Source organism: Cimex lectularius, unplaced genomic scaffold (assembly GCF_000648675.2).
Source record: "Cimex lectularius strain Harlan isolate CLEC.00 unplaced genomic scaffold, Clec_2.1 scaffold253, whole genome shotgun sequence".
Taxonomy (NCBI): Eukaryota; Metazoa; Arthropoda; class Insecta; order Hemiptera; family Cimicidae; genus Cimex; species Cimex lectularius.
The window spans coordinates 321,812-349,312 of NW_019392814.1; the positions used below are offsets into that span (position 1 = coordinate 321,812).

At 34.2% G+C, this 27,501-nt stretch overlaps 2 protein-coding genes across 17 annotated transcripts in view; one reads left to right on the plus strand and one right to left on the minus strand.

Annotated features, from left to right (window-relative positions):
- The window catches only part of LOC106673050 (cholesterol 7-desaturase), a 43,007-nt gene extending 26,143 nt beyond the window's left edge, over positions 1-16,864 (minus strand). For 3 of the 9 annotated variants that reach the window (XM_024228361.1, XM_014404974.2, XM_024228360.1), the window contains exon 1: positions 16,568-16,859. The gene's annotated coding sequence lies outside the window, so the exon portion shown is untranslated. Of the gene's footprint in view, positions 1-6,924; positions 7,038-16,567 lie in introns of those variants that run through there. The other 6 variants (XM_024228367.1, XM_024228366.1, XR_002910555.1 and 3 more) reach the window with 5 other exon arrangements.
- LOC106673049 (Bardet-Biedl syndrome 1 protein homolog) lies at positions 1-27,501 on the plus strand. 8 transcript variants are annotated; one of them, XR_002910554.1, is made up of 14 exons: positions 1-158; positions 937-1,007; positions 19,532-19,688; positions 19,750-19,849; positions 20,034-20,308; positions 20,373-20,510; positions 22,838-23,053; positions 23,112-23,340; positions 24,157-24,327; positions 24,438-24,559; positions 24,618-24,752; positions 25,868-26,003; positions 26,630-26,825; positions 27,305-27,501. XR_002910554.1 is itself a non-coding variant. In XM_024228355.1 (14 exons), the coding sequence occupies exons 3-14, from the start codon at positions 940-942 to the stop codon at positions 26,095-26,097; spliced, it is 1,767 nt and encodes a 588-aa protein (XP_024084123.1). In that variant the 5' UTR covers positions 1-158; positions 215-257; positions 937-939; the 3' UTR covers positions 26,098-26,117. The 8 variants fall into 8 exon arrangements, 7 of the variants coding, with proteins under 7 accessions (XP_024084123.1, XP_024084124.1, XP_014260459.1 ...); XM_024228355.1 differs by lacking the exons at positions 26,630-26,825; positions 27,305-27,501 and adding exons at positions 215-257; positions 26,078-26,117; XM_024228356.1 differs by having other exon boundaries at positions 26,630-27,501.

A 27,501-nucleotide genomic window follows, 5' to 3' on the forward strand; every position in this document is an offset into this window, starting at 1 on the left:
ATTTGAATTAGCCCGCTTCATCACGAAAGGGGTCGCGTGACCGTATACGATAAAATAAATAGTAGCCAGAGCCATGAAAATTTAATACAGACCCGAGGTTCCTTTTCGCCTGCCAGACGGGAGTTTTGCCATTCTCCGGTAGGCTATATAATAAAAATGTAAGTCCTGTGTTAATTTTAACAAAATATAAGTATATACGATCATTTTACCGTAGGAACTGAGAGTGATTACTTTACACGAACAGGATTACAATAAAGGTGGATATACATATTCTTCAACAATTTTTGAATATTTCATCTTATTAAAAAAATACTTAATAAACATTAAGGTAAATACCTCAATGTTTATTAAGTACTTTTTAATTGCAGTAAAATTAAATCTATAATTTCTGAATGACATAATGTGCAATTTGAGCATCAGTAACTTTAACTTCCGCCTTTCCTCGTTGTTTTTTGGTATGAAAAACGCAAAATTCTGCCATATTCAGTGACAGGTTTTGTTTTTTCCGGTTTGTCCATTACACCTATATTGAAATACCATATATCGTTCTATGTTCTAAGTTTATCCAGTTAAAGTCATTTTTATTTTTTATTTAACTTGGCTTGTTTTTGTTGCTTTGCTTTGAAAAGTGTAATCCGTTTTTGCCAGTTTCAATCAGCCCTGATTAAATTTAAGAATGAAGTTGTTGCATTTTCCGGAAAAGGAAAATTTCTAGTCAAGCACGACGAACTGCCCAATAACTTCATGCCTATTAGAAATACCTTAGCCAATATTGTTTAAAAATACATCTTGGGCTGACTAAAACTTTTTTTATAACATCACGGTATCGCTGTAATGAATCTAAAGTATAATTAGGAAACAATGTTGATATTTTCCTTTACATGATTTTTAGGTCCAATAATATTTAAAAGCTAGTTAAAACTCGTTCTGTTACAGGCAATGGCAACTTCAACAAATGGTTTTTTTACAGCAAAATCGTTACTGACAGGCCAAAAATATACACACGAGTAAGAATTATTTTTATTTACATTATTTTTAAGAAAACAAAATCTGGTTCGTTTCCAGAAAGTTTCTAGTAGAAAATCTATGAGCAACAGATATTTTGAAATCGATTATTTAATGCACAAAGCCAATCCTTAATTCCAGACTATTAACAACAGTGGCTAAGTAAAATATTTAAATTCATTCTAATTTTATGGAAACTGGGTGCGCAAATCTCAACGAAACACTTTATCTACTTCTTACTGAGATTTACTAAATTTTATACCTGGTACAGCTTCAACAACTTAAAATAAACAAATCTGAAATAAAAAGACCCGAAACTATATTAAACTATATAATAATCACTCTAATAAATCCTTTTTTTATTTATTAAAACAACAGGTATATGTAATATATTTAAAAAACTCAATCCTCATCTCATTTAACAGATACTTATCCACACTTTCAAAAGGAAGTTCAATTCGTATAAGTCGTGTATTTATTCCATTTTACCGTTTAGCTTCGATCAGTTCAAAAACCTATAATTTTAAACCTGCCGGGCGATCAATTAAACAAAAAGTACATAATTAAAAATCAATAGAACTAGTTCTTGCTACATGTCGAATAGAGTCGGTTAGTAACTTATGAACCTTCCAGTGTGAGTATTTGGTATTCATGCCGACGTCTCATGATTAATGCAATGTGTACGGGAAGACATTTGTAGATCGATGCAACTGTTTTAATATTAAAATTACACGCCTGGCATTATTCAAGGATAGTGAAATTTGTCAGTGGTTTGGATGAAGAACATTTTTTTTCATAATTTAAACAAGGAATTTAAATTACGCATGGGCATACACAGATTTATTTTTAAACATTATCTATTTGATAGGTTTGAATGATAGATCAAGGTGGTCATGTCTATCATCATGTCCATGTTTTAAGTGTCTTCTAAATCGTATTTTCAGTAAGAAATAGAGAGCACTGACAAATGGTACCAAGTGATTTTGGTTTGTCTTGTATGTTTCTCAGGACGGCAGTGCACAGTCACCATATTTAGTATATAGATAAAAAATAGAGGTGAATAAAGGAATTTGTTTTATTGATGACCTTTCGGTAAGCATATCAAAATCATTATCAGGGGCACACAACTATAATCACTACATAGTGTACGACCTACGTAGCAATGTACGTTTTGTTAAAATAATTTTAATAGGGATTATGTTACAACAGTGGTAGAGCGCTACAAATAACTCAGTTGTCTTTATTGAATTTTATTTTACAAGAGAAGAATAGTAATCCATTAATCTCTTATCACAACACTATTTATATTAGGCGTGCTGGAAGATTTTCGGAAAGGTTCGGGATAAAAGGTGTTGGGACTAGGGGCTTTGGATTATGGTCCAGGGTTCATGGAAGCGTCTGTATTCACTATTAACGTTTTTGAGTATAAATGTTTTCTAGTTCTGTATAGAATAATAGGCTAATGTAGCGGATACGAAGTAAGAGAGCTTGAGCAATGGTTAGAAGGATTTTGGACTGGAGTGTCTGGATACTTTGGAGGTCGGAATAGTTGGTTGAACCCCACAGTTCACACTAGGTAGGTTAAGGCAGATTGGTTCTAGTAATTATAGATGTGAGGTTTGTATTTTCGTATGGGTTTAGAATAGTTTTTTGAGTAGTTTACATAACCTGTTCTATTATTTTGAGCCGATTGTGGGGGTTCCAAGTAAGTCGTTGTTAATATAAAATCCCAAATATTCGTCGAGATTTATTGCTAGGAGAGGAACAGATTTGTAACAGATTCGAGGAGAGTTGAAGCGGCGAAGTGTGAATGTTATTTGCAGGGATTTGGTTTAATTGGTCAGATCCTTCAATTCTTGAGCCATAACTTGGAAGTTTCTGAAGGCCACTACTGTGTTTGATTTTGCTGAAAAAATGGCGGTGTGTATACTGTGAGGATTGATATGTATGCAGTGTATACTGAATAGAGAATGGGGCCTAGAATGCAGCCTTGCGCAACACTCGGTTTCGCATAGTTTGGGAATTTTATTTTCATTGATAATTTTTATTGGGTTTGAAAGTAAGTACTTTTAAGGACTTATTTGTATATTATAGTAAGGAAAATTAAAGCCTTTTTTAGGAAGATTTCGGAGGTATTTTTTGGTAACAAGATAAAAATCGGTGGGAAATCTTTTTTTACCAAAGAAGTACAAATTAGACTTTAAAATTTTTTAGTGAGACACTAAGTTTATATTCTTTTTTAATACCATAAAAAAAACCTGAATCCAAATTTTTGGGAATATCAAAAAACATTTTTCTCTGCTTCTCCGCCCTCGATTGCCTCAAAATTTTCTCAAAAATCACAAAAATAGATATTAATTTTAAACGATCTTACTCCACAGCAGCAAACTTTACAGGGGTTTGGAACTTTATAATATACACGTAATAGCACAAACTGGGTCTCTTAGACTCTGCGATATAAAATAAAACGTTTGTCGATTTTTTCCTTATTTTCCTTACTTATAAGGACGTAAAGTCTAAAAATTGACAAAAGAAGAGAAATTACGATTACTATCGGTTTTCCAATGGTGGACATTGGATAACATTCAGAGGAGTTACGAATTTTTAAATGGTATACCAAACAAAGGAGAAAAAAATAAAACTTTGTATTTAAGGACTTTAAAGAGTCCAATCTCATTAAATGCAATCCTGCATATTATTTTCATTAATATAAAATGTTTCATTAAAATCGGTGAACCCATGTCTGCAGCCTTTTTCCGATTTCTGATTAAAACAATGATCAGACGCGAGTTAAGAACTTTTGTATGCCCACCACTGAATTGTACATTTTCCGATTCCATACAAGGATATTCTGTATTATGTATTAAGATTAAAGCTTTAAAAAAAGACAACTTTTTTGGATGCAAAAGGGAGGATTTTTTATCTAGCTTTTGTCTATTATTTTGTATCCTGTGAGATCGAGTGCCAGATATTACTAAAGGTACGTCGAATTAAAATCGAACTCATGATTGAAGTGTCTGATGAAAATATAATTTAAAACCTCAAGACGGTTGTCATTAACTAGAAAACCCTCTGAGCAAAAGTTGAAATTTAAGTATAACCACAGTCGTGATCCAGACTTTGACCCGAGTGGACGTGTTTTTACTCTCTCCGAATTTTACGTGTTTACGAAGATTGATAAGAAGAATCAACCTTTTCGTTCGTTTTGAATTCAATTTTTAATTGTGCTTTTCTCAGAAGATTTTGTTTTCTTTTCCTTTTTCCCGTTTTTATAGTCTCACTGGCGTTAATTTTTCTTTGTTTTCTTTGTTTAAATATGTCCGCCCATAGCGGGGGCGAAACTCCATACAAATAACGGAAAAATGACTCGAATGACTCGACGACTTAATTTACCTTGCATCTACGAGTAATTTCTCTAACAAGTCTTTCCAAAAGAAAACCTATCTCATTTCAAGACCATGATTCGATTCAAAGAGCCAAAGAGGATACCCTGAAAGAAAAGTCCATGGCCAAGGAAAATTTCAGACTTCATTGGCAAAAAAAAAAAATAGGTTTTCCCAAGTCAAGAAAGGCCCTTTTTTGTATTTGTCGAAAGTGAAGACAAAAACTTAGGTAATGCTCACGCTATGTTCTTCGGTAAGTGGCTTTTTAGGAAAAATGTAAATAATAACAACATACTCCACATAAGAGTAATGGGTAAAAACAGAATTAAAATAATTACATGTGGTAGGGAAATGGCTAACTATTTAGTAGAATCTCAGAAAAGAAAAGCTGTTTCTCTACATTCCAGATTTCCTTATTAAAAAAGTACACGTAATAAGAAATGTCGATTTAGACTTGTCCGAAGAAGAAATTTTGACAAATTATCTTCACCCTTTCCCGCGTTCTCTGTAGACCGTATTAAAAGATATGTTAATAACTAAGATAAAATAAAAATTATGCCACTGCAAACATGTGTGGTCACGTTCGCCGGCCAATATATGCCAGATCATCAGGAGTTACTGTCCGGTATATCCTTACGTCCCTCGAGTAAGACAATGTGGAAATTGTCTGAGATTTTTCCACTCTTCAGCCCAATGCAGAGGGAAACAACGGTGCCTAAAGTGTGGAGAAGAGCACATTCTAAAACATTGTAAATCACGAGATACGACTTGCGTTCATTGCAAAAAACAACACCTTGCAAATAACCGAGAATGTGAAGTGTATCAAAAGATTCAGGAAGAAAACAGAAAGAAATCCACTGTTTCTTCTTAAGTCTCAATAGTTCTAAATAATAAGTTCAAATTTTTGGATTTTATAAAAGAGAAAGATGAAGATTTCCCAAATTTACTTAATAATAAATCTAATTCCCCAGTCTAAGAGGTCAGTCGACAATTTAGAAAATCTTTAATCAAGGCAGATAAGTTATATCTCAAGCCGACAAAAATTCCTCCATTCCGAATGACAGTAAACTTACGATGGAATCAAGTGTAGTGACTCCCCCAAACAGGACGGACTCCAACAAATACATAGGCTAATACGGAAGCTGAAAAATTCATCCACCCATTAAATACGTTGACAAATAAAATTTCTCAAAACCATCATAATATGTTTTCAACAGACGAGATAGGAAAGGCTTTATATAATTTAGTGCAGGATAATTCAGAAACAATGAAATATATTAGAAATAGATATATCCAAGATAAAATGACTTAATGATAATATATTTCAAGGAACAAAAATATGTCCAACAAAGGTATAAAAGTAAATTTTTTACAATGGAATTCCAGATCCATTATAAAAAAAGGTAGCCTTGAAAAAGTGTTACTTTCCAACAACATTGATTTGGGAATTATTTCGGAGACTTGGCTTAATCCAAACTTTATTTGCAAATTTCCTGGTTACCGGTTTGTCAGACAAGATAGGAATGATTCCTATGCAGGAGTTGTCTACTAATTAAAAATCCAGTATCGGAATTTACCAGTTAATCATAACCTCAACTGTTTAATGGCACTACGTTTGCAATTTTCTCTCAGACCTCTTCTCCACTGATGGTATATAAATAATAAATAGGTAACTTTCTTAAACCAATTCTAGCGAGCGATTTCAATGTCCATAGTGTGGTTTTCTGGTCGGAATGGAAAGGGTTTATCCTTACTTAAGGCTATGGATATTAACAATGTTATATTCCTGAACGATGGATCACCCACCAATGGTAAAATTCCGCATCAAAAATATTTTTCTGCAGTCAATCTAAATCTCATTTTATCTGATATCTCAGCAATTTCTGACTGGAAGGTCTTGGATTATCCGATCTTCCTACAAAATTCACGCTAGGTTATACCCTACCTATAAAAATTATCACCAATCGTCAAAATAAGTGGAACCCCAAAAAGGCTAATTGGGAAGAATATCAGAGGGCTTGGTCACATAAAAAAAATACTTCTATCGGATGAGTTCTCAAGTTATGAAGATTTTGAAAAGGCTATGGTTGAGGCCAGCAGAAGTGGTACATCTCCACCAAAAATTGTTCACCGTTAATCGATATTTATTCAGAAATCGTGAGATGCGGTGTGGTGTGTAATTGTGCCATTCTTGCGTGTCGTGCGGGCACCCTAGACACGACACGCAAGAATGGCACAATTAAACAGAAGACAAACACGTTGAGCCCTGAAGATGATCTCAATAAAGATCGAAACGTTGGCACGATAAAGAAAATGTTTTTCTTAAAACCTACATCACACCAGACCGCATCATACGATTTCTAAATAAACATCTGTAGAGAGTTACAATGCATTTAAAAAAATAGAACCCACCACACAACTCCTAATTCGTCAAACGAAGAATAAGGCATGAAAAATATTTTGTTCTACGCTGACCGGATTCACGCCTGTCAAGGAAATTTGGACAAAACTAAAAATGTTAAAAATATTCACATACCATGCCCTCCTCCCATAGTCGAGGGAGAATGGATGAAGGAGTTCATGTCTAATTTGTGCCCAGCAGGTCCCCAGCGAGTATTTAATGGTTACACACCGGTGGATCAACTTTGCTCTTATCTGACTGATCCTTAAGCCTAAAAGAATTCGAGAGTGCATTAAAGACAACAAAAAATACTGCTTCAGGTGTAGACGATATATTTCTGCATGTTTGTAACCTCCCAGTTATCACCAGGCTAAAGCTATTAAATAAATTTTGGAGAATAGGTGAAGCTCCCAAATTTGGCATGATTCATTGGTAATCCCAATTCATAAGCCGGGCAAACCTATAAACCTTCCTAGTGGATATCTTACAATTAATTAAGGTTTTTACAATAGTTGAGATAAAAAAGTCAATGGCACGAGCGGGATTCGAACCCACGATCTTCGGCTAGATACGCCGCTGCTCTACCACTTGAGCTATCGTGACCTCGATTCACTCTGACACCAACTTCCTATTTCAACCCCACCTTTTGAGTTTTCCCTCATTTTTGCCATTTTTCAAATGTCGTGTAATCGGATTGGATTCTCGACGACAAATGAAATGGCCACGGAGAGCTTTAGTGAAGTATACTTCATTTTAAATCATTAAATCCACTAATTTCGTGGTCCGCTTGACCAATTAATATATTACAATTAATTAAGGTTTTTAGTTGAGATAAAAAAGTCAATGGCACGAGCAATCCAATCCGATTACACGACATTAGAAAAATGGCAAAAAGGAGGGAAAATTCAAAAGGTGGGGTTGGGACGGGAAGTTAGTGTCCGAGTGGATCGAGGTCACGATAGCTTAAGTGGTAGAGCAGCGGCGTATCTAGCCGAAGATCGTGGGTTCGAATCCCGCTCGTGCCATTGACTTTTTTATCTCAACTAAAAACCTTAATTAATTGTAATATATTAATTGGTCAAGCGGACCACGAAATTAGTGAATCTAGTGGATATCGTTCAATCTCACTGACCTCATGTGTGCAGAAAACCTACCAGAAAATGGTAAAAGCGCGCTTACAATGGTGGTTTGAAAAAAACGCAAGGCTTCCAGATCGCAAAAATCGATCAGATTTGGACGCTCAATGCAAATTTATCACGGTTACATACTTGGCGTTTTCTCACGAAAAATGTCTTAGGATTGTTTCTTGATGTAAGTGGGGCTTAGGACAACGCCATTCTGAATTTATTAGTAGATAAATTAATGAGACTAGCCCTCCCAAACTTGTTCGTTAAAAATATCATGGCGTTGGCATCAAACATAAATTTAATTTTCTGCATAAATGGTTCTTGGAAAAGGTCTGCCTCAAGGAGGTATTTTGAGTCCGTAGTTTATGTTGCCGATTTTGTGTCAGTGCTCCCGCAAAAAGTCAAGGTTATGCAATATGCTGACGATATTTGTTTGTATGCAGTGGCAAATACCATTGAGCAATGAAGAGAGGAATGTAGCGGATTTTCGAATAAATTATCTGAATGTATGGATGCGAATGGCCTTGAAATTTCGGAGGAAAAATCATTGTTGTGCCCTTTTTCTAATAGAAGGCGAATAAACTTAGATAATGATGTTAAACTAAATAAGTTCATTTTTTGGTCAAATATCAGGTCAGGTTTCTAGGCCTGAATTTGGATAGGAAATTGTCTTGGAAACCCCGTATCAACTATTTGCTAAAGAAGGGTGAACTCTATAATGTACTTAAAAGTTTATCCTCAAAGAAATGGGGAGCAGAACCAGCACTGACCTGACACCAATAAGAATTACCGGCTATAATCCCGCAGGAAGGGCGTATATCCTACTCCATCCATCTCAAAAGGGCTCGTTCAATCATGCACAACACAGTTGTTCACAATCCGAATATTTACGAAAACAGAAAAGATCAAGTCTTCTTTTTAAACACACGGTCGAGGTTAGGACGACAATTTCCCCTATTTATTTGTTATTTCAACTTAAGTTCTTATTCTTTTTTGTTGGGATAACAATCTAAACAGGAAAACTGTGACATGAAAGTTAAAAATTTGACATTTGTTAAAAATCCAGTCCATCAAGTCTACGGTTTTAAACAATTTTAAGAAATTTACACGATACGATTTAGATATATTGAAAATGCTGCTCAGTCCCAAGATTTTAAATCCTGAGGAATAACATTTAAGTGTCAAGTCAAAATTGTTATGTAAACCTACAAAAGCTAATTCCTTAAGAGAGTAGCGACCATATTTCGGACGAAAAAGTGATTTTTCTTTTTGAACTCCACTTATACTTGAACACCGCTAAATGAAATGTTGCAGTGAAAAAATGAGTTTAAATACATAGCAATAGCTTTGATAAAAGTTAACCTGGAACCCTCATCTGCAGCATACCATAACAAAAAGTAAAGTATCGCTAATGACCCCAAAAAGAACCGTAGGCAAATCTTGGGGATTAAATCCGAAAATGACCCATTGGCTATAAAAGACCCAAGATAACCTATGATCAACCCTAACCTGGTGAAACAAAGCTCAGCAAAAACTAGCTATCCAAACGCTAGGCAGCATACAAAGATGAGCAAACCTATGTATCACAGGGGCACTGAGAACAACCCTTACAAGTACACTAGAAACTCTGCTAAACCTCCACTGGAAACATTCATACAAGGAGAAGCTAAGAAAAGCTCATTTAGGCTGCAAAAATAGTCAAATTGTATGGGAACTAAACATTTCAGGCCAACCATAATTAATAAAATCGGACACCCATTCTTAGCAATGGGAACTGACTACACGATCCTGGAAACATTCTTTACACCATCCTATAAAATGGAGGAAAAGCTCAGGAGAGCATCAGATACAATGACATGGCACGTATGGCTCCAGAACAAACGAAGGAACTGGATCAGGCGTTTTCTGCCCAAAACATGAAAAATCAAACTAATTAATGAAGTACACCAAGGTCTTTCGAGCTGTAACGTACCATCCCTAATACACGCCATCAACGCTTGTACCTTAGACAATCTTAAAAGGGGTTACAGTGTCAAATAAAATCCTCATAAAATCGGATAGCCAAGCAGCGTTAGCATGTACAAAAATCACATCAAAATAAGTCAATGAATGCATCCAAAATTTCCAAAGCCAATCAAACTCATTAGGGAAGTTCACTAAGGTCTTTCAAGGAGAAATACATGCCATCAATGCTTGTGCCCTAGAAAATCTTAAAAGAGGTTACACTGGCAAAAAAATCCTCATAAGATCCGATAACCAAGCAGCTATTAAAACATTAGCAAAATTAGTCAGTTAATGCATCCAAAATCTCCAAAACCTGGGAAAACACAACAACCAACAACAACATGATATCCCGGACACAAAGGAATTTTGGGTAACGAGAAAGCAGACACACTGGCCAGAAGAGGATCTGCAAGACCATACATAGGTCCGAACCTATTTTGCAAATATGATATGCTTCATTATATTAAGTTTATTTTCTTTTATAATTGAGCAAGCTAATATTATAATTAACAATTTCATTTATGAGCTAATGAGGGTTTCAAATAACTTCACAAAATTTTCTGTCACCCAGTAAATAAATATATGTGGATATGCTTGGGATACTAAGGACAGAATGCATATTATCAGTCCTCCTTCAGTGACATGCACCTATCATATTCGGACATTTGTTCTGTGCAATTTGGAGTTTGTCATACATAATTGGTTTTACATGTATTTGACCAAACACGTAAGTTAAAATGGGATTTGTATCGAGATGTAAGTCAGCTTGGAGGCAAGTTGCATCCCTAAATATTTTATGGAGCTTTGTCATGGTGTTATACAGGGTGAGTTATTTTTTGACGCACCATTGGAAAATCAACAATACTCTTAAACCTTAATCAGATTAATTTGTGAAGAATTTTTTTAAAATTTTTACATTGTGTTTGAATAATGTTTTAATAATATTGGTTTTGTTTATTTTCCTTCCAACCTACTAAAACTAATTTGTAACGAATGGTGCGTCATTTTATTTTGGTACGAGACTAACAAAATAAAATGTGCCGAGTCATTAGACGCACCCACATTGATTTTCCAATGGTGCACCGAAAATTGACTCACTTTCTTTTATTAACGTATTAATCAAAGGAATTAAGCCTCGAGTCAGATTTAAACGCACCCGCGTTGATTTTGCAATGGTGCGTCCAAAAATGACACCCTGTATATGGTGTTATAATTATCGACATTCACGTTCTATGACACTTCTGGCCTCCTTTTAGTGAGTAATATTGACTCAGTTTTACCAATGTTGGGTTTAATTTCCCATTTGTTGGTGATGGTGTGGATTCTAAATGAGGACATGAAAAAAGCCGTGTTATCAGCATATTGTAAACATTCAGCTCGCAACTTTAACTTGCTGACATAATTAATGCAAATGTAAAATAATATGAAGTCGAGAGCTTGTGGCACTTCAGCTGTTGCATTGCAGGTAACCAATTCACTGTTAGAAAGGTTGATTAAACATTTTCTGTTATTTAATTAGCGATGGATAAGTTGTATTAAGTAACTGGGGAAACTGTAATGGAGCTTAAAAATTAGGCCGTGATGTGTGGACACAGTCGACCAACCAAACAAGCATGTCTTTTCAAGTTTCAAGTTGTGAGCTATTTCAGTTAAATGGACAGCTGAGCAGTAGTGGAGTGATATGAACGGAAGCCAAATTGGATTTTGGATATTATGTTGTTATAATTTATATGTAAATTGATTCTTGTGAGAACAATCCTCTCAGCTATTTTACACAAACAGATGAGCAAAGAGAATGGACGGTAGCTAGTGACCAGAGACGCGTCTTTACCGGGTTTTAGAATAAGGGCGCTGACACACGGAGCGGTTTTGCTAGGTTGTGACACATGCAGCGGTATGATGTGCGTTTTGGCCGAAGCGGTTTTGTTTTCTCTCAGTTATTAAATGTATCCTACAGCAGTGCATATAAGCATTGAACGTCGCAAGGTGTTATTTTGCAGTTTGTATAACAAGTCCTGTTTAATAAATATATTGTTCTGTAACTGTNTTTGGGTACGAACAGCTCAAATAAACGCCACGTGTGTCAGGGCTGATGCAATACTTGGGTACCACTGTTACCACTGCACTTAAACTGCAAAACCTTGCGACGTTCAATGCTTATATGCACTGCTATAGGATACATTTAATAACTGAGAGAAAACAAAACCGCTTCGGCCAAAACGCACATCATACCGCTGCGTGTGTCACAACCTAGCAAAACCGCTCCATGTGTCAGCGCCCTAACTGTAACTTTGGCTCTATAAAATAAAAAAAAATCGTTTCAATATAATGGAGATATTTGGAGAAGTGTGAAGCGAAAGAGTGAAAAATTCAACACTTTCATGAAAAGAGAGCTTGAATTCTTTATCCTGTTGCCTCCATTTTTTCAAAAAAAAAACAAAAAAAAACGCAAACTAAATTTTGTAAAATTAGGGCAGACGATCGGCCCAAATGTTTCAATTTTCCTCTATTGTCTGCTAGCTTCGAGTAAAACAAGGCGAAAACGATTTGAATCATAACTATAATGACAATATGGCTTTGGATATAGACAGGAAAAACACCACTGCGTCAGCACCAAATCGATTTGCAATGTCCTTTCCGGAAAGGACGACTTGGCACCATGTTTTCTTATCCTAGTGGAAAAATTGCAATTTTTATTTAAATGATTGTTTTTTCCGATTAGCCGACCTTCAATTGTCACAATTTCGTGTGAAATTATTTTGCCTTTGCTATATATTTGTTACTGGACATTTTTTGCATTCTGTTTATTCGGAAATGTACATATTAAGAAACATACAACAATGCTTATTTTTTGTGAAAATGAGTGTATAAACTATTTTATTTTCTTAAAGTAGAAATAAGAAACATCCATGAATGAATGTCATGATTTATGATGTTCATTGGCAAGTAGTACACAAATGCCCAGTAAAAATCTTATCTTCAGATCTTTTATCTAGAGAAGAAAAGCTTATAGGTCAAAAACAAACAATTTAGAATTTCTGCAGAACTCCAAAAAAAATTGCGGTTTATTGAATTTGTACGTTTTTTTAAACCATCCCTAACCATCTCTAATTTCAGCCCCGAGCGCATGCGGAATATTGCAACACACATTCATTACTCATTCACACAAATAAATACATTCACACCTATATACATTGCATTCATTCTATTTGGTGGATGGAGTACTGAATATTCCGACATCGACCTGCTTACAATAAGAAACTAGTGTAATTGGGGTCGATGGGGTACTTTTATAACAATATTCCGTCATCGACCCAAGTCACGTACACAGCTCGAGGGGCGATTGGGATGCTATTCCACCATCAGCCCCTCCCCATTCCCTCTAATATATACACTCACTCATACAAAACACAGAAACACAAAACATATTTTGAAAGCTATATACAATAAAAAAACTCCCAATTCCTCTAAAAAGCGGAACAGTGGACCATGAAACTCGCTACCGTGTTCGAGAACTCTTCTTAAATCCGGCGGCATGCCTACACGCTCTCTGTATGGAGCCAAGGCATGTCACTACTATGGGACACATCGAGCAACCTTTCTCTACATAAGGGGCACCTGCGCGGGCTTCAACCGCGTTTCTACGGTGGTCAATTTGGTACTGTAATGAAAGTTTCCTCTCCATTTCTAATCCACAATCCTATAATTATTTCTTATAAAGCGCGAGCGATTATAAATAATTTATTCACGTGTCATATTTTGTCAATCGACCTTGTGTCTGTTGTAAAGCGTTAAGTCGACTAACATGGTCTCACAAATCCTCCATGTTAATCAATGGACTGTTTTTGAAGCCATTTTTAACAATAAGCATTTATAATTTTATTTTTTTGTTTTTCAGTTTCTCTGTAGATTTTTTGTTAATAAATTGCTGTTGGTTGTTACCATGTAAATGTTTTCCCAAAAATTTGATCATGTGCAACAGCTATTATAGCTACAATAAAAAAGAATAAACCAGCTCACGAAGTTAAAGTTATCGCCTTATATCTCTATTTTTTTTCTCTTAGTGTGCACAATGACAGGTTGATCTGGTTCTTAGAGCACAATTCTTTGCTGTATTCTTGGCAGAGCGGTTTCAGAAAAAATAGGAGTACAGGAGACAACCTTGTTAATATGGAGAGATACTTCATGGTTTCACCCGCGGAAAATCTCAGTAATGGTGATAACTTTGAAAGAACTCTTCCAATCCATAGAAACTCTTACAGAGAGTTAAAATCCTATAAACTATTTGTGATGGGACAAACCTAGCTCCGTAAATAAATCAAAAACGTAGATATAAAATGAAATACTTAGGCAGTTTTTGTTGATTTCATCCTTACTTTTCTCACTCATCATCAGAACAAAAGGCTAAGAGAAATGCAACTTTCAAACTGTCGTATTGAGGACCGCGATAGCCGAGTGGTTAGCATGAGAGACTCTCACGCCGCGGTCGTGGGTTCGATTCCCACCGTCGCCTCTGGCCCTTTTTTCCCGATAACCTCCAATTTGAACAACATATATAAGAAATTCGTCATGGCTAATATGCAAAGATCATAAACCAAAAAAAAAAAACTGTCGTATTGGAATACAATTCAGAGTAGTTATGAATTATGTATTATATATAATATATTAATTATATATTTTTATATAAGACAGATCAACGGAGGAAAATAGACCCAGGCTGATCCAACCCCAAAATGTCTATTCTTTGTTTGATATAAAAATGTGTATTTAAGTGATTTAAATAGTGCTTAAAATGAATCTGAATATTTATTAAAAGTACTCGAATAGCTTAATTTTGTTTCCATGGCTCATAAGGCTCATTGGCAAACAAGTATTTTTCTAACTACCACAAAAAGTTTCATTGAAATCGAAGTTCGCACGTACGTAGCCTTAAGATATTCCTTAAGGCACGCCTGGAAGGCACCACATTTTTACCACTAGTTTTGCATAAAAATAGTTCTATTATATTCTATAGAAATAAATTATCAATTTATCTTTTACAGCCATGACGAATGATTTTATCAACGAAAGATCATCGATAGAAACAATTTAGTAAGATCATCCTTTTTTCCTTTGATAATCTAATATTAGCATTCATTGAAACTGAATTATTGAATCTTTACTTGTTTGTTCGTTTTATTGGATCCTATTGTTCTGATCTAAGGTGTTGGAACTCCCATATTATACACTCATAGGAAATAACCGGACAATTCTATTTATTTATTTTCCATAATAACTAGGTATAAATATTAATAGTTGACTTAAAACGTAAACACAACTTGTTTACCTTTATATAATGTTAGTTTTCTAATTCTTTTACATTCTTTACATTAAAAATAAACAAAATCAGTTCAATTTCAACTTTTCCAGAGGCAACTTGTCGCGTCATTTAATTGATTTTTTAAACTTGTTTCTTTGATGAAACAATAAATTTGAGTAAAAATTAATTATTAATTTTTTGTCTTAAAAGCATGATTTTCAGTTGAGAAAATCTCGCTCGGGGAGATGCTTTGGCCGACGGACTTAGCGTCTGTTACATGCGCAAGTTCTGGGTGTGATGCCCTCTACCATCCACGATTGTCTATAGCAGTTTAGGGCCACTGGAATTTTCGATCGAATATAAGGTAGTGGCCGCCCGTGATGCACGACAGCTAGAGCGACCGTTTTATCGTTCTTTTAATGACTTCCTTGATAGGTAGCCAACTCAAAGGGTTATAATGTAAGGATGAGTTCTAAAACAGTCATCAGAAATCTTCGTGACAATATCCTAGTCTCTAGACGTCCCGCATCAGGTTCTCTATTAATGAAGAGGCATCGAGAAGAAAGGCGGCATACAGAAGGGATCTTTGACTGGTCTTGGGTGCATTGAGGAAGTTCTTTTGAAAGCTATAGTCCCATTCGCTCCATTTATTGGGGCAAATTCTTGTTAATGCATGAAATTGCTCGACCGCATATAGCTCGAGTTGTCATCCATTAATGGAGAATGTAGGCATTACCACAATGAATTGGCCAGCACGTTCTCCTGATATGAACCCATAGAACAATTATGGGATATGATAAAGAGACGGGATAGACATCGTTTACCGCCTCTAACAAGCGTTGAACAGCTTCAAACATCTCTTATTGAAGAATGGGATTCTGTTTCACAAAACGAAATCCGATCTCTTATTTACTCGACGCCTAGGAGACTTAAGGCCTTCCATGAGGCCAGAGGAGGTAATACGGGTTATTAAGAGTAAAACCAGGTAATAAATTGTTAGTTAAATTTTAATCTATCGCTAAATGATGTTCCGGTGCTTTGCTGAATTTTCTTTCAAACCATCATGATTAAATAATTTTTATTAAAACTCATGCATTTCGGATCTGGTTTAATTTGGTTTACATTAAAATAAGTATGTTTTAATTAATAAAAATGTACGATAAAAATACATATAGTTTGAAATAAATGACAAAATACGAGTGTCCGGGTTTTTTGTCTTTGATGAAGTACGATGAACGAGTTGGAATTGAAGTTCGGCTACTTTACAATTGTAATATTACCTTGCTAGTAAGGCAATTGATTTTATTTTTCGTTGTTAATTGTTTACTTGACATGCATTAATTCTTACTGGTAAAATCTCTGTCCCTCGGAGTTTGTGTCGAAGCTACGACGGCCAACATAACTTAACAACTGACAGACATTCGACAGGAAGCCGTAGTATTCCACATTGCACAGTCAGTCGGACAATTTCGCTGACCGGGCGTTCCTTTCGAAAGGAGCATATTTAACAAGGGCTTGAAAAAATATGTGTTGGTTTCCAAAGGCATAATTTAATGTTCGAGTGTTAGAAAAACGTATATTTGTTGGGAAAAAAAATATCAAAGAAGGCGAAAAATAATTTCATCTATGCTCATGTTACATAATTATATGTTGAACAATTTGCATGCTAACGAAATTGATATTTTCAATGACAAATAATTACTACTGTGATAGTTGAAATTCATAAATTATGTTTTATTACAACACCTTACTTCTCTTTTAAATATTCAAAGGCCGTTCAGAAAATAGATTTTTACATGATCATTTTATGTCTCTTTATATGACAATCAATATAACCATTTTTTTTCTTCAAAATGTACAGTTCAAGTGTTAATCATAACTAATTTTATTGATATTATGCATATCAATTTTCACTCGTGAGTATTATATGAAAAAATTCACTGTTTTGTGGGGTCCGGTCTGGCGTGGTGCAACTTACTCATGGCCGGCGCACCATGGTAACAAAACGCCAAACAAGGTTTCAGCTCACGGTCCGTGCTGTTGTGTTTGTCGTCTAATATTGTTATCGGCCTATTTGCCCGCGTATCATTGAATAAATAACGGACCAAATTATTATTTGAGATGGCGTCAAACAGGTATATGAACTTAAAACAAAACTACAGCTGCAAGTTCGTTTGATGTTCGCCCAATAAATCTGCATTATTTTAATGTTTTATTTTTCAAAATATATAGTAATAATAGAATAATTTTTTTTGGACTCTCTTTTGATAATGATGTCACGGGAATACTAAGAAGAGAGGGTTTTATATTCCCCAAGCACTGCAGTCTCTGGGTATAGTACATTTCGTACACTTTCCCCCTTCCACATCATTGCATTACCAAATGGGGTCATCATTGGGTGTTTTCTCAGACACTATTGAACTGGTCACCCTATCACTCCCCTGAGTTTTACCATGTCCAACTGTAGCAATATGTTTGCCAAGTTTTGTTATGGGTTCTTTAATCATGAGTTTACTTCTCCTTTTGTTTTTATGTGGACCCGTTCTGAAATGGAGGAGTTTGATCATGTTATCTGAAGTATTGTTTCTGGGCTATGGTCTTACCTCTTCTGGCCAGCTTGTCTGCTTGTTCATTGCCCTGGCATTCTAGATATTGTCAGGTTGTTTTGTTTTACAAGGTTTTGGAGATTATGGATGCATTCATTAATAATTTTGGAGGTGACTTTTTTATGTGGTAATGCCTTTAGGGCTGCTTGGCTGTCTAATATTATGAGGATGTTTTTGTCAGTACAACCTCTTTTAAGATTCATGTTGAACCAGCAAAGGGTCACTTACTAGGTCTGTCTCCACTTGGGGGTTTTAGAATTATTCAAACACGTTTCGGCATTGTGCCATGTTCAGTGAGGAACAAGGTTCGTGCAATGCTGAAATGTGTTTGAATAACTCAAAAACCTGCGAGTGGAGACAGGCCCAGTAAGTGACCCTGTGCTGGTTCACCATGAGTTCACCAACTTACTGACCAAAACCCATCATCAACACTTTTAAGATTGTCTACGACACAAGATGAGTTTGACTGCTCATCTTTTGGGCATGCATAAAATATTCTTGATTCGATTCCATCATTTGTTTAGGAGCCAACTGTCATCGTATTTCAATCATATAAAGTTTTCTTCTTTTCCTTTATAGTCTGTTTGAGCTTTTCCTTGGTTCTACTTGCGTACATGTTTTGAATGAAGGTTTAGAGTGATGGGGTTATTGTCACTCGCAGGTATCAGGTAATTCTGCATAAAGCTATCATAAGAAAATCTTAGGTGTTTTAATCTTTTTTTAATAATAATTATTATAATGTCATTACCAATAATTTTGGTCTGCCTATCCTTGCTGGGTTAGACTGTCAGATGCGTTTCGGCATTTCGCCATCTTCTGTGTGTTGAATAAATAATGTTTTTATTATTTCACTATTTTTGTGACAATTGACACAATTTTTGTGCTCTTAATATAATCTAGTTGAAATTTGGTCATTACCAATCATTTTGTCTGTCTATTCTCGTTGGGTCTGTCCAGACACACAGAAGGTGTTGAAATACTAAAACGCGTCTGACAGTCCTAGCCAGTTAGGATAGGCAGAGTAAAATGGTCAGTAAAGACCAAATTTCAGTTTTATCAACCCACAGGCAACATGGGGAAATCTCGCAATACTCATAATATTTAACATTTTATAACTTTATGTTTGTTTATGGAATGTAGTTGGTACAAAATTGATAAAATATTGTACATCTTTATTATCTCTGACGATACTACATTTATTTTGGTATTCAGACATTTTGTAAACTTTTAAATACATTTTTATAATAATTTCACATATTTTCTTATGCATTATCAATACACTACTAGCGTCAATTGATCTGTTTGTAGGGCTTTATTAGTTTACTTATAAGTTTATAAATATCTCATACTGTGCCATTCGGTCAATCAATCTGATTGTTCTCCTCAGCTTATGGCTAAGGTTTGACACTGAAACATTTACAAAAATCTAGTGTCAATATTTGTTATTTATTTTGTACAATTGTATTTATCTGTTTTTACCATTATGATGAACGTTTTTTTAATTAAGCCCAAACCAGAAAAGATAGTTTTTTTATTTTAATGATTTATACATTTTTAAATTCACATATCACATGAGAAAGTTTTACGCCTATAAAAGATGAGGAAATAAACACACAATAGGTATACAGTGGAAATGTTGGATGTTCAAACAAATACAAGTTAAAAATGCATCTATTCACAAATCATATAATAAAAACTTTTGACAGGACAAAGGTTCACAATCCTTGGATCGATGCCTTCTCAGATCCAAAAGCTGATCTGCAAACTTTCAGCACCTGTATGGCCCTTTCTGATCTCAATGCGGATAATGACTATAAATTGATCTTGGGTGATTTCGGAAATGGGATTCAAGTAAAACTGAAAGTGAGATTGTTGTTAATAACTTTAAACAACTGTCTGAAGAAATTATTAAATATTTTTGCAGGTTTACAAAGGTACATCTCTAAATGTGGAACTTCCTCTTTTAACTCAGCCAGTAGCCATTGTCTGCCTTTATACTGATCGTACTGACCCTCGAATACCAGGTTACAAAATGTTAATTTTACACGTTGGCGATTTTGTTTAAATGTAGACCTACAATTTTTTCATAAATATTTTTATTACAGTCCCTAAGACTCTGTTTAAACCATTTCTTGCTTATTTAATTTTCTTGATACCACTTTTTAATTTGATCTCTGCCCAGTTGGTTAAAACATATTTTCTTTACAGGGATAGCTGTTGCTACAGGATCGAATGTCCTAGTCTATCGAAATTGCCGACCATATTTCAAATTTACCCTTCCACCACAAGAAGGTAGCAGCTTGGAAGCAGACGTATGGAGTGAAATATCAAATGCCGATCAGCTAATACAAGTTTTAAAAGATCTGAGTCTGGAATTGGGGTTTACCAATTTAAGCTCACCGAGCCAGAATGTACTCTTAATGGATCCTTCATTGAGAGATGAGTTCATATCAAGTAACACACATTTTATGATTAAAAAACAAGTAATAAAATATCATGAAACTGGTGTTTGAAGTATTGATCCATAAAAAATGTCATGGATTGTAGATGGTGATAACATGTGTTACAACTTTACGCAAATACGCTGATAATGACAGAGACGTTTCTTGCGTCTTACTCGCAACTGAAAGTGCACAATTGTTTGTAATGGATCCTGAAACATTTACACTGGTCAATGAATTCAAGGTAATTTATGAATGTCTAATAATCATAATAATAATAATTTAAAGACAATAAGATTATCAAAAGAAATGAAGCTTTCAAAAGATTTTCAAACTTTTTCATTTTTTTGCGTTCAATCAATAAATCAATCAGCATTTACGTATAATAAAGGATTTATGTATATCAATTTCATTAACATGTTATATCTCATCAATATTAATTTACAATTTTTACATATTTCAGTTGTACATAAATTTCATATCAAATTATATTTTAATAGATAATATTTGCATCCAAATGAAAAACTTAGCTAAGTTGTAACACAAATTTTAGACAAGCCATTTTTGTGTTTACTTTCAAAACTTTTAAATTTGTCTTTTTTAATTACTGATAATATAATGTACATCAAATTGTAATTTTATTTTCTGAACCTAATAATAATATAAATAATTATAATAAAGATTTTGATGTGCATTTTGTGTTACATTTTTAAGTTTTACAATATATTTACATTTTTAAAAAAAATTTATTACATGTTTATTTTTAGTTTGGATGATGCAAGGTAACATATGCTAGTTCCTTGCACGGAGTTGTGTGTTTAATGTACATATAGTTTTACTAATTTTTGTGCTATTGTATCATAAACCATAGAGTGGACAAACTCATGTGCCAAATATAGCAAACTTATGTTAAAAGAATCCTCACCAAAACTGGCAAACTCAATGCTAGAGTTAGATGACAAAACGCAGTGAAGTGATAGGTCACTGGCATGTGAGAAAACATGTACATAAGACAAGTACATTCAATGATGACCTCTTTTATAGGTTATGCAATAAGGAGGAATAGCCATCTGTATCATCTTTGATTGCCAAAGCAACCTCTCAATGGAAACAACCTGGGATAAAAAGAAAACCCAGGAAAAGAATTTGCAGCAACAACAGTGAAGGACCTCAAATTGCTTAAAAGAAAAATTGAATTGATTGCACTGAACTAAGGAACTAGGAAAATGCCAAAAAGCTGCAGTGCTTGTGGAACATAAAACCTCGACTTCTTAGTCTCCATTCATCATCATAAACCTTTAGGACTTTTGAGGTTTTAGTAAAAGGTTGAACAATGAGAATATCAGTACTGATATCAACCTCATTATAAAGTCCAGAGCTTTGGAAAAAAAACCAAAATTACTCTTGTTTGGGCAACAGGGCATGCAAGAGGGATAATGAGGAGGCCAATATATTGGCCAAGGAAAGTTCGACAAGTATACCTATTAGTGTTGAACCCTTTTTGTGGCATACCGAACTGCCAAAAATGTGGATCCATCAAATAATAGATTAAACCTGAATCAGCATACCAAATTGCCAAAAACATCCATTAATATGGATGACGTCAGTTCAATGGAATTGTATTCCAGAACAGGAGCAAGCAAAAAAGTTTCATTAACAGCCATCATGGAGACTAATGATAAAACCACTTTTTTATTATTTTACAACTGCATACAAAATGCAAAAGCAATTATTATGGTATTTACAAGAATATATACAATATTGTATGCACAAGTACATGTCTGGCATGATTGATTTGAATGGTCACCAACCAGTGAAAGTGGCCAAACTACTAAACCTAGGATGCATTAAGACTAGAATGATTAGAAGACTGTTGAGTGGTCACCACAGATTCCGAAGCACATGTTTATATTTAATACTGTAGAAATAAGCCTGTGCAGAATGCCAGGAAAAAGAAAAAGACAGCAGAAAATGTCCTCATTGATGTAAAGGCCTTTGCAGGCTGAAATTCCTACTTCTAGGAGAGGACAAGCCAAGATCTGAAGGATACAAGTGCCTTCAATAAAGGTTTGAGAGCCTTAGGATTAATGAAGAGCTATAGATTGCACAATAGATAAATATTGGTTGCAGTAAGTATGGTTGTAAAGAGGCCAACTCCTTTTGGGCCTTTACCTTAGTTGTTATATGTCTTGCATTGTCTTAACAAGTATGTCAAATAAAGTAGTGAACAATATTTAGATCATTTTTATTTGCATGTGGTTGTAATGTGGGAATTATTTTGTAGAAAAATTTCATTGTAATTTGATTGCTATCAATCATTTTGGTCTGCCTATCCTAACTGTTAGTCTGTCACCTGCCTTCGAACAAACCACACCTATACAAATAATAAAGATAAATTAACCCTACTGGTCTTCATAATATAAAAATAAAATAATTTGGAATAATCAGACCAACCCAAGGTTAGCCAGACCAAAATGATCAAAGACAAAATTACACATTCATCAACCTGCAGACAACATAATGAAATCTCGCATAAATTTGATAATTAAAAAATAATTATTCTTGTTTTAGTTGCCAGATGTGTGCTGCAATATAGCAGCTTATGGAGTTTACTTGGTTGAGTACTGCGTACTAATGTCTTTCAGAAATGGCTCTCTATTTGCTTTACGAGGAAACAGTTTACGCTATATTACCCAATTATTTTCTTTGCCTGTTTCTATCAATTTGTTTACTAACAAAATAGTTACTGCTAATATGGACAGCTCTCTTAGTTGCTATAATATGAAGGTTGGTTTTGTTTTAGGCAGAAAAACTTGGCCTACATTAAGATTAATTTTTTTTCTAGGGAAGAAAATATTGGGCTGTCAAGCTACCAGACAACCCTCTTTACATGACTGATATACTGCTTTCAAGTTTTGCACTACACTTGATAGCTGTTGCTTTATCAAAAGGAAACATATATTTTTACAATGATTCTACATTAGTACATGTGTTGACTACTCTGGAACCAATCTATTCTATGATCTTTGGAAAGTATGGGCAAGAGGAGCATGCTCTAATTTCAATATCTTCCAGTGAGTACCTGCTAAAGGAGCGTTCCACAGTTCCACATCTACCAATTTTATTGGAGCGAATTTAAAACTTCAAGTTTCTATGAAATTTAAATTCTTTTTTCATCCTAAAGTTTCTTCTTGATTTTTCACTTTTCTCTTTCAGTCAGGGTTTTTAAGCACTACATCTTCCACCTTCTTTCTTACTTTATTGCCAAATTCTACTCCAGCTGCTTTTAGTTTTATAATGATTTAACTCAATAACTGACATATTTTGGGTTTCCATTTTTTAATTGTACATACAATACACACGGTATTAGTTGAAATGAATGCCAAATTATAGATAAGTGTATTTTTTCCATTAGATTTTTGGCCTTTTTCAACTGATGCAGCAAAATCTACATCATGTTTTAATATAACATCCTTTATTTAAAAAAAAATTCCTGCTATAATATTCAGCTGCCTGTAACCATGTACATAATTTATGCTTTTACAAATACTTTTGTCACTGCTTTTTCCTTTTAACAGTGATTGGAGCCAGATTCATGGAAATTTAGATTGGTTGTTTCTAAAGTAAATATAAAAAAAAGGTGGTTGTTAATTTTTCCTTTAATTTTCATTCAAATCGTAAATTAAAATTGTTAAATCAAGGTAAAAATCCCATAATATAATAAAATTTTATTTACCCCAAAATATGAGAAAATATGTATAATGTTTTAAATACTTAAAAATGGCATAAAACCTCAATAGATCAATAGAACATTGTAATTTGTCAATATTTGGCGATTCTTAACCATGGTTCACAATAAATAATAATAATAATTTTTAATTTCAATGTAGGTGGAGCTTTAGACATACGGCTTTTGAAAAGAACTGCTCAGTTCAGCAATGATTATGCCAGCTATATTCAGCATAATGCTGGAATAAGGCCACATGACATAAAGTTCCTTGTACCCAAAAAAAGCAAATTATTTCTGGAACAGTCTCTTAGGGAAAGACAAAAATGCCGAGGTAAAAAACCAAGCAAAATGCTCAAATAATTAAGATGTACTTGGCATACATTGAAGAACAATTCAATAAATGGAAAGTAAAATTTGTATTTTTCTACTTTTTCAAAACAGAAATGCATACTTGGTTTCATCATTCATGGACAAGTCTCAAAGTGCTTACAAGTGAATCTTATATAAGTGCACTGCACAATGCATCAGTGACTCATAACGAATCACTTAAAATGATTGTAGAGGTAGTATTTTTAACTTATATATTGACACAATTTTTTAATTAAAAGCATTGTTCGGCAGGTCGTGGGTTTGGGACCAAGAATGAAAATCAGAATGATATTGCAGAATATGTCTCCGAACATTGTACCAGTAGATCTCAAAGTTACTTTTATATATGAACCAAAGCTGTATGTTCTACACAATCCTATATTATATGTAAGTAGAAAAAAATTAATTAATTAAGGTTTTTAGTTGAGATGAACAAAAGTTAATGGAACGAGAGGGATTCGAACCCACGACCTTCGGCTAGATACGCCGCTGCTCTGCCACCTGAGCTATCGTGACCTCGATCCACTCGGACATAGAGCAGCGGCGTATCTAGCCGAATGTCGTGGGTTCGAATCCCTCTCGTGCCATTAACTTTTTTTCATCTCAACTAAAAACCTTAATTAATTGTAATGATTTAATTGGTCAAGCGAACCACGAAATTAGTGAATTTAAAAAAATTAATGTTGATGCTGGGTGTTTGTCAGTCGGTGAACTCATGTTGAACCAGCACTGGGCTACTTATTAGGTCCACTTTAACCCGTGAGTAAAGATGGATCCAGCACACTGTTCAACACCAGAAAAAAATTGTAGTTAATAAACTTATTAATGCCTAAACAAAAATGAATCACGATAGTTAATCTTCAATAAAATGACAAAAAAAAGGAACCACAATTCTTTAACATCTGGCATAATGCTATCTTCTTTCTAGATGAATTAATATTTTTTTAAAATTGATCCTATATTTTCTTTATGATATTTCCTAACCTTTCGCCAAGACAATATTATAATTATTGTACTCCTTCTTGGCTGCAGGAAGATAATTAATCAATTTATTTTTCCATTTTGAGTTTTCTCTTATAGTAAGAGTTATTGATCAAATAAACATTTTGCTGTAAATTGAATTTTGAAATTATGAATGGACATTGTGGATATGTAATTTGGTCATTACCGATCATTTTGGTCTGCCTATCCTTCCTGTGTTGTCTGTCATTTGTGTTTCAGCATTTCATATTTAGACCCAACACAGTCATCCTGAAACACATCTGATGGACCAAACTACTAGCTTGTTAGGCAGACCAAAATGACTGATAATGATCTCATTAGAGGTTCGTCTCCCCACAGACCAGACAGAGGAATCTCACACTAATGTTGATACGAATTACACATTTCTTGTATTTTTCTTACATAATTATATTTGTATAACAATAGTGAATTAAAACATGTTTAATTTATGGGTAACATAATGTTCACAAACAATCACTTTGTTTTCTGTAAATTTGTAGGTACCGATGTTGGTGAGAGGGACCAAATATTTCTTAGAAACTTTTGTCACATGCCAAATGCCTGTTGTGGGTCTTATAAGGGTTCTTGTTGTCTCTTCAGCTGTACTTTTATCAACCACTGTTAATATGCCAGATTGTAAGTAACATCAGTTGAAAGCATTTCCAAAGAGTGTGATAGTAAAGTAATTTTATAACTTTTTCTTTCTTCAGCTGCTGGGATTTTGGAATAAACTGTTAAAATAACATTTTGTGCTATTAAGTGTTTGTGTTTTTATGAAACAGTGCAGAGAAATGTAATTTCTTTTTATGTAAGATAAAAGTATTTGAATTTTATTTTTCCAAGATTACTTTTATGAAAAAAATACTTCACTCATTTAAAGTCTTGTTAAAATTAAAACAACAAATATTGTTAAAATGGTTTGTATAGTAACAATATATACATGAAAATATTTTAATGATATTAGTGTGAGTCAATATAAATGAGTGTTTTCAATTTTTGTTGTGACATTTTTCTATGCTTTTTTTAATGCGAGCATTCCAAGGTTTGAAACGACCTCTGCTGTTGCAAACCCTCATTAAAAAAAAAAAAAATGTAAGTACGTCAAGTTTCAATGCAAAGTCGCTGGATCAAACTTTTACCTAACTGTCATGTGTGCCATATCAACACCTAAACGTTGCGGCCACTGATGCCCCTCCCATGTTACTTTTATTGATATTGCTTTAATCGTTTGATTATCATGAATCATTTAGCAAACATTACAGGTTGAGCCTGATAAAAATTGACAACCTCGGTGTTCACAATCTCTAAAACAGTGTGTTCTGGATGGATGCAGACAAAATCTCCCCAGGCTAAACAAAAGCCTTTTGATCTCGAATAATTTTCAGGCAATATTATGAAAAATTAGATCAAAAGAAAGAGGATAAGTTAAAAGAAGCAATTATGAAAAGGAATGCCAAGGTAGGTTTTAAAAAGATGTTGCTAAATTGGAAAATAACTGAATGGCATAAGGAGGATGTGTTTATGGAAAGTTTACTTAATTTTGAGAATTTATTTTGTTTCATAATTATTCAAGACTAATATGACAACTACTAACAGGACAAGTTAGTAACACATCATAGTTACAAATAGCTTACAAAATTCATTGACACAGACTTGGAATTAACGGAGAAGACGTTTTACAAACTACTAATATAATGAGAAATGTGTATATAATAAATTATGATAAAACAAACAAAAAATTATTTTCATTTAACCTGAGGAGGAAAGGGATTTATTTTTGATTTGAACATTGATGTATGAGATAAAGTAAATAAGCAGAGGAGATAATAGAATACTTGAATTTTTGGCAATGCAAGTAATCATGCTGGCATAGGGACACTTACTGGGTCCATCTTCTCTCACAGCCCTTTTGGACTAATCAAATACATATTTTGTAGGTGGCACAAATAATTGGAACTACCTACTGAGATTCGTGTGTCACCTGATTTTCAGAGGTTAACCTTACAGTGTTCATGGGATATTTTAAGTACTAAGGTAACTGTTATGGAGAGGTCAATGGTGTTGCCATGGGTGTAACACAGTTCCCTTCCTAAGCATTATTGATTGAATTGCTGATTATGAATGGATTGTTGGA

Excerpts from the sequence above, each read along its gene's own strand:
- LOC106673049 (XM_024228355.1), top strand. The coding sequence starts at position 940 with ATGGCAACTTCAACAAATGGTTTTTTTACAGCAAAATCGTTACTGACA. Across the intron at positions 19,689-19,749 it reads GGATTCAAGTAAAACTGAAA|GTTTACAAAGGTACATCTCT; the intron begins GTGAGATTGTTG and ends ATATTTTTGCAG. Across the intron at positions 23,341-24,156 it reads TCTAATTTCAATATCTTCCA|GTGGAGCTTTAGACATACGG; the intron begins GTGAGTACCTGC and ends ATTTCAATGTAG.